General features: G+C 32.9%; 1 protein-coding gene across 2 annotated transcripts in view; it reads right to left on the bottom strand.

The window, feature by feature from the left end:
• Positions 1-534: 534 nt before the first annotated feature.
• The window catches only part of PTPRQ (protein tyrosine phosphatase receptor type Q), a 102,667-nt gene continuing 94,658 nt past the window's right edge, over positions 535-8,543 (bottom strand). For both annotated transcript variants that reach the window (XM_087968033.1, XM_087968034.1), the window contains 7 exons: positions 7,208-7,284; positions 5,863-5,997; positions 5,626-5,751; positions 4,509-4,657; positions 3,863-3,998; positions 1,867-1,987; positions 535-862 (listed from right to left, as the gene is read on the bottom strand). In XM_087968033.1, the coding sequence (XP_087824159.1) occupies positions 825-862; positions 1,867-1,987; positions 3,863-3,998; positions 4,509-4,657; positions 5,626-5,751; positions 5,863-5,997; positions 7,208-7,284 (782 nt within the window). In that variant the 3' untranslated portion in view covers positions 535-824. The remainder of the gene's footprint in view (positions 863-1,866; positions 1,988-3,862; positions 3,999-4,508; positions 4,658-5,625; positions 5,752-5,862; positions 5,998-7,207; positions 7,285-8,543) is intronic.

Genomic DNA, 8,543 nt, shown 5'->3' with positions numbered 1-8,543 from the left:
GTTAAAATCTGGGGTTTTATGTGGCAGGTGCACGTCTGTTTGAATTCTAAAGTTCGAGAGCATCTTAGCTTCTTCATTTTCTAGTACTGTTATTGTTACTTATTTGGATTAATACGATTTGGTCTACATAAGGCTTTCAAAGATCACTCAGGCTCGGAACATAGGTTGGCAGTTATTCCCAGAAGCATATTGTACTTCTTAATGCCCATTAATAGTCTGCCTTGTCTATCCCATAGATTTTCAGAAGCAAATCAAAGTGGCTAGTTTTATCTTTTTAAATGCTTTATGACTTGATGCCTAGTTATTTACAGACTTTCTTTTCCAACCAGTTGATCCATATGATATGGTAATACTGGTAGAAACTATAACTGGTACCTCATTTTTATGAAATGCATGTAATGCATAGTATATCTTTGCTTACATTACTCATTAGCACTGAAAATATAATTATGATGGCAGTTTATCATGATTACAATATAATATTAGTTACTGTTAGAAAAAAGTAGAAAAATAATATAAACCAACAACTGAGAATCTCTTGCAATGTGTATTTTATTATAATGTATATTGCTGGATTGTTCTTATTGTGTAGTTTTATTATACTAATCAAATTTTATTGTATAAAATTATAATGTAATAATTTATATTATTTGTGAAGGCACATGGAATATAAAACAACTATTATAATTTTATTTTTCTACAAAAATATTTTTGTTTATAATCATTTGTATGATGGGGATATAGTTTGGCCCCTATTGTGAAACAACAGCAATATGAACACAAGCATATGCTTCCTGAAATGGAATGCATTTTCATCTGTGTATTTACATAGTGGTTTCTTCCCACTCTAGTTCCACATCACCTGAAAAAAAATAGAATATTGGTTGAACATATTAATTTTAAATTTCACATACAAGTTTAGTAAGTATTTAAAATACATTACATGGATTTCTTATGCTTCCATTATCAATGGAAGATTAAGCTACATATTGGTTTTTTAAACAACCATCATGGTAGTTTTGTTAATTATTTTCAACTTGTAGTTTATATACTGACTAACACAAACATACACATACACATTCTATATCTATATACTATATACACTATATTATATTAAAACAAAAGTATGTGTAAGTACTTAGTGATAAAAAGATATCAAAGGGTATATAAGAAACATTTTGTGTTTTGAGTAAAAATACAAGAAATGAAGCAAAGAGGAAAAATAGGGTGATAATCTGAAAAATGAGGTTGGCAGAACCAAGGCAAGAATTGTATCCAATAGATCACCAATAAAATAAAAGGGCAAAATCATGGGCCCAATGGCAAAATATTTTTATTGGATCTGGAAGTTGACAGGATATGTCTAGGGACAATTCCATGAACAGTGCAATGAAATACTTAATTATCTTAACAGTAGAAATCTGGATACTGGTGAGTTATATCATGGCCAAAAATTCAGATCATAAAGTTGTCACTTTATCAGATCATAAAGTTGTCACTTAAAGAAATTTACTAGAAGGGTTTTTGCTCCCAGTTTTGTGAAAAAAAGAAAAAAATGATATGATAAGGTAATAGACTGTATATTGTGGAAAAGACACAAAGAACAAGAACAAAAGGACGTGACTGAATAAAATGCAAAGCCAGGGAATACCATTATTAAGAGGATTAGGCTGAAAGATAAGAAGCTTCTGAATAAGAAAGTACTTCTGGCTGACATAAACTATTAAGTTAGGAAGAAAACTGTTTCATGAATTTAGTCATTGTGCAAAGGTGGTGCCTTTGATTTTATCCAAAAAATTAAAAAGTTAAAAACAAAAACATCAAATAAAATAATATAAATAATTTTGATAAAATACATGTATATACCTTCCATTGCATCCAAAGAATCCATCTTTTGCAAAACTGAATAGTTAACAAAACACATAGGCTGATTGTTCTTGATTGTCAGCAAATCCAGAACACACTGATGTAAAAATATGTACTGTGCCTAGAAAGTATGAAAATTTAAAATAGTTAAGCTTTATTCAGAGATATCTTGATGCTAACCTGAACTTGTTCTGAGGCAATTTTTGAATTAAATACTCAGGGTACTTTTAGAAAAAGCAACATTCTTACAACTAGTTCATATTTTGGGGTACTTCTGGAGCCCATTCTACTTAGATAGGATTCTATTACACTTCTTATTGCAGCTGCTTCAAAGCTGCTTCATAATGAAGAAAGACACAGGACAAGGATGGGACAACAAAAACAGGGGACCATGTTTTTATTACAATGGTAAGTTCATATGTGAATAAGATAATGTCTCAGAGTCTCAAAGAAAGTAATCTTGGAGAAATTTTTATGTTGATTTCTGAAATTCTGAGAACCATTCCTCTAGATATACTATAAGAACAGTGCCCTCCCAATTTGAATTTCCAGGTGAATAAAAATAAAACTATGCCAAACCCATTAAACCTTAAGGAAGTACTCATGGCAAGATCCTGATTTGCTGTCAATAGTAGGGTTGGTCTAAAAGAGAAGAGATATTTTTCTTCAAAGAGCTGTTGCAAGATGATTGGACCTGATTTGAGATCCAAGAAGCAGTGCTATGTTTTAATATACAGTATTTTAACATAGCACATCCTCTTGGATTTCAAATCAGGTCTAATCATCTTGCAACCTGGGTTTGGCATGGTTTGTCATAATGCGATCTATCCTCTTCTTGGATTTACCGAACAAGCACCAGCAAGCAGAGAATGAGACTTTAGTGAAATCAAGGCACTTTTATTGACTGGAACATTCCTGGAAAAATCCTCAGTTTCCTACTTATTTCCCCCCAAGTATGATTAAAACAAGGAGAGAAAAAGTCAAAGTGGTGGCTTCTGATTGGCTCATAGGTTCAGAAGATCCAATACTTATTATTTTAGGGTTGAAGCAGTTTCTTATCTTTCTAGTTAATACATGTTTGCTCCAGAGGTATATTTTCTAAAGATAATGCACTTTATATGAAGCAATCCTCAAGCAATATATTCATTACTTCTATGATATGCTGAATACAATGAACATACAACTTTGACAAAGGATTATTTTGAGTGTTGTTTCGGACATTAGCAAGTTGGGAGAAAATCTCTATATATTTCAGTCAGTCATTCTTTCCTCTATCTATATTAAGTGCTGGCTTTAACAATAAATGATTTCTTTTCTTTTCAGTGCTCTCCTACAATTGCACACATTTATGTCGCAAGCCCCTAAGGTACTCCTGGATTGAAAGGATTAGCCAATGACATCATCATTACCCTGGGGATGCCCAATTGGGAGCTCCTTTTATGTCCCTTTAATGTGCCCACCAAAGTGGCACCTATTTCATCTATTAATGTTTGCACACTAGGTAGAGGAGCTGGAGAGAACGACGGAAGCTCACCCCATCCCACAGCAGCACTTGGGTCTTGAACATGGGCTTGCTAATTGTCAACCCAGTATTTTAACCATGTGAGCTACTGTGCTCTTTCCCCTACCATAACAACATTACCGCCACCAGTTATTGTTAACATTCTTTCAGAAATATAGACTTTTATTGCTTTTCTTTTTTTCACTGGATTAAAAACATTAAGACTTTCAAAGATGGATCTAAATAGAAACCAATATCTATTTCATACTTCAGTGACATTATTGATTCCAAATAAAATTGATATATGTATATAAGGCTACCTCATAATATATCTCCCCCATGCCAGGTGGGGGGGGGAGAGGGAGAGAGAGGGAGGGAGAGAGAGAGGGGGAGAGGGGAGAGAGAAGGAAGGAGAAAAACAAGAGTTACTTATACTCTGAGAAATCACTTGCAATCTGAGAACTGAGCCATTGCATGTATCTTAAAACATCTTACCAGATTCTGTACCATGCACATTCTTTCACTTCTTAGTTCAGCTACAAGTCCATAGACATCCACAAAATCATGGTCATTTATATGCTGTATTAAATGGTCAAGGGCAATGTACACTCCTGTTCTTCCAACTCCAGCACTATAAGAAGTAGAGGTGAAACAAACATGGAAACATTGACACTCTTAATGGAAAAATCATGATTACAATGATACAGATTATAGTTTGATTAAATATTATTGCAAAATAATTATTCTTAGATAAGTAAAATATTGGAGATACATCACTTTTCATCATGTAAATTCTTTGTATTATCTATAATATATAATCAAAACAGAAGGAACTTTTTTTAACCTAAGTACAATTCTAGATTTATGGTAAATTTTATATTCTGGATTAAGATTTTTACTATAATGGTAGCTACAGTATTATACCTAATTCATTATGCATCTATTATCAAACTGTGATGTATGCACTTAAACTCTTGAATATGTCTGCTGCTGTATATTAAATAGGTTTCACCACAAATTTCCATCTTCTTGATCTATGCAGAGGTTCAGTGCTCCATACTGGAATTCAATCCATTGCTTCTGTTTCTAATAAACTAATCCCGTCATTTAACATGATGCCATCTGTTAAAAATCTGCTTACCTGCAGTGAACAATTATGGGTGTGTTGTCATGTGATCGGCTGCCTCGAACCAGCTTTGCAAAGTGGACTAATGATGCACTTGTTTCAGGTACTCCATGTTCAGGCCAGGCAGTAAAATTACACTGACGTACCATCATACAATCTCCATGCTGTTAAGATACGCAAAGAAAAATAGTTTTTTTAAGAGTTAGAGGAGTATTTAGTTACCCTTTGAGAGGCCATCATAGTGGGATAGACTACAATTGGATTTCTTTGGTGACACTCTATTAAGATATTTCTTACCCAAGAAGATAGGCATCTAAGATGTATTGTGCACCTAAATGCCTAAATTGTTTTTTTTTAGAGCAGCCTGATAAGCAGTTTAACAAGTAATTATTACTTGGAATGGAACATTAATTTTGTCCTGATTCTGTTAGTAGGACAAACTGCATTTGATACAGAATTTGAGAATCAATGACATCAAAGAATCACTGGGAATATTATAGAAGTGAGGCCACATAGTTTACTGATTCTTAAATATCAGATTTCTGAATATTTTTCATAAGTTATTGACAACTGAACTGACATATTGGGCATTGTAAAGCATCTGTAAAAGCCACAACCAATATAATTCTGCATAATTTGACCTCACATTACTAAGTGATATTTTAATTTAATGGACATTCCCCCCCCTTCATTATGACCCACTGTAATGTAATGTAATGTAATGTAATGTAATGAACATTTTGTCTGTTTTTGATTTATTACTCTTTCATGCCAACAAGTTAAAATAATATAGTGATGAATATACTTTCATAACTTGTTCTTTGGATTTAAATTTCCCAGAAAATAAACACTCATAATATTTTTTCATAATTATTGTTTTTATACTATAATACAACAGCAGGATAAGGCAAAAGAATACCTATTTTTTTCTAACTTTACAGAAAATAATCTGATGACATCACAATATTGGGAATTATAAAAACCAAGATCTATTAATCAAGAAGTGTAAGCTATGATCCTAAGAGTCAGACGTGTTGTCAGACATTATACCTGCAGACAAATTACAATTTTTCACAGAATATATGGAAGTTTAAATAAAATCTATGGCAGACCCGAAGGTGACTTTTCTTACCTTTTCAATTTTTAGATCCCTGATGGTCCAGTCTATTTGAGTATCTTCCGCTAATTTAGTAATCACTATATCTCCAAAGACAGTAACTGGAATGTTATCTTCAGGCCAATATTGATGGCATCTTATCTGCAGTCAGGGTGCAATATGATGGCTTATAAAATCATATCATTATTTTTATGAATGTATAATAATAATGAGTCTTCAAATACACTTATAATCTGTATATTGGTAACTTACCCGCCCTTTTTCATAACACTGAGTTAGCATAACAACAGTTTTTGCTCTTGTTTCCCATACCATTCTCCAGAAATCTCCCACTGTGCCTGGTAATGGTCCTTGAGTAGCAATAAATTCATTTGGACATAAATAGCCCTAAGATAAAAATGAAACTTAGTACACATTGCTAAAGAAAAAAGAGGAAATACCATATTCAGCTATATATTCAGTAAAATATTTAATATATATTATTGCATGTTGACATTATGGTGATAAGCTACATTAGTAACTGGCATCTATTTTGTATAACATGTTATTTAAAACATGTTCATGTTTTTTCAACAATGAACAACAAACAATGCAAGCAAATATTTTGCATCCATAAGTTGAATTCATCAAGAAATAAAGATTAATATAGCTTTTCCTTGCTATCTGTTTCATAATTGTAAAACTAGTAGCTCACAGATAATTGTGAACCACTGACCTATAAGTATCTAGAGATTTTTATTTGAGAGTGTAGCTCCCAAATTCTCAAAATATTGCATTGGTTAAGAACACAGCACAATAGCTGGTCCAATCCAGTAGATTTCGAGACTAAATTGTAATACACCAATGGTACCTAGTTGGGTAATAAACATCTGCAAGCAAACAATTAAGCTCAGGGAGCACCAAAAACTCCATAGTTCAACCCTCAGCCACATACATTCTCTTTTGTTGCATAAAATAGATGCTAAAAGTACAACATATCTTAAAAAAAATAGAGATATGTTATTTAGTTATTTTGAATGACTTTCAATCCAAATCAACAATACATTTTTGGGACTAAGAAAAAAAATAGGCATATCTCTACACACATAGTGTTTGCAGGATTGAATCTTACAAAGAAAACAAATTTCACAGTATATCCCACTATGATTATCTTTCTCCTGTATGCATCCAAAGTGGTCTGTTCCTAGCTTAAAGTGAAGGATTTGGCTTCCAAGAGCTTAAATATACCAGACAACTACTATAGTCTATGTGTTTAGCTGAAATATGATAACTATACTAGCACTTAAAAGCAGAAGAAACTAAAATATTCTATGAACTGGTGGAACAGGCAATCATGGAACATTTTCTTGAAAACTGAAATTTACAATTATAGTATAATTCAAGGTATTCAATAAGCTATTTTTGTTTTCCATATGAACTGAATGAATAAAATAAAAATCTGATAATGATGACTGAAGTTAGTCTGTAACTGTATTGTAATACAGGGAGAGAGTAAAAAAAAATTCATGCATTTTCCCCACAAATGTATGTTTCTTTCTAAATCATGAAGTGGCATGGAGAAGAATGCAGTTACAATTTAAAATGGTTATAAACTTACAGATACATAGCTGGCATTAATATAATCAGATCCTGGCACACAGGCATCAAGCATTAACTTCACTCGATTATTATTATCTGTGCAAAAGAAATTAAATCAAAGCATCTTTCCAAAGTTTCAATGGATGAATATATAGATAGATAGAAGATAACAGTCAGTGTATCTACAGTATGTACATATGGTGCACGCACATATAGATAGATCATTTTAGGAAATATGACATTTGATGATATGCTAACATCATACTTGAAACAACATGCCATCTCTTTACATAAATACATTCATGCATACATACATAATATCTATTAAATTTTATTTTTTTTCTTTCAGTTTTATTTTTCACCATTAAAACCACTGTTGAGTTTAACAGAATCAAGCAATATACCCATTAACAAAGACTTTAGATAAACATTTTAATTTACAACGCCTCTCCCTCCCTCCTTCCTTCCTTCCTTCCCTCTCTCTCTCTGGTTTTCCCATCTCAAGTTATTATATATATATATATATATATATATATATATATATATATATATATATATATATATATATATTGTGTGTGTGTGTGTGTGTGTGTGTGTGTGTGTGTGTGTGTGTGTGTGTGTGTGTGTATGGCCTTCAGCTTTGTTCGGGTATTTTCCCACGTCATTATAGTTGTGCTTTTAAAGTTGTAGCAACGTTTCAGCAGAATCTCATCTGCCATCATCAGGCTTCTGTATTGTGTTTGTCATAAATATAAATATGATACAATACAGAAGCCTGATGATGGCAGATGAGATTCTGCCGAAACGTTGCTACAACTTTAAAAGCACAACTACAATGACGTGGGAAAATACCCAAACAAAACTGAATACCGTATGTATGTATGTATGTATGTATGTATGTATGTATGTATGTATGTATGTATATGGTATTCAGCTTTGTTCAGGTATTTTCCCACGTCATTATAGTTGTGCTTTTAAAGTTGTAGAGACGTTTCCATCATCATTGTGAGAGATTCTGAGGCATAATGGAGACCTAGAAGATGAACAGACCTATGGAACAGCTGTCCTGCCCTACATAAGAGGTACTACAGACAAAATCAGTAAGATGCTACACAGGCATCACATCAAGACTGCCTTCAAAACAGACAGAAATATAGCAGCCATCCTAAGAAACTCCAAAGATAAGATTGACCTGGAAAACCAAGGCATATATGAAGTCCCCTGCGCATCATGCCCTGCCACATACATCGGACAGACCAATAGAAGAATAAGTACCCACCTGGATGAACACAAAAATGCAGTAAAAAAGCTGGAACACACTTCCTCACTAGTCCAACACATGAAAGCCACAGGTC

Source organism: Notechis scutatus, chromosome 6 (genome assembly GCF_049901735.1).
Source record: "Notechis scutatus isolate UNSWTSFEM ecotype Mainland chromosome 6, rNotScu1.2, whole genome shotgun sequence".
In the NCBI taxonomy this organism is placed as follows: Eukaryota; Metazoa; Chordata; class Lepidosauria; order Squamata; family Elapidae; genus Notechis; species Notechis scutatus.
The sequence above is the reverse complement of the archived record's forward strand: the minus strand, read 5'-3'. Positions and strand labels throughout refer to the sequence as shown.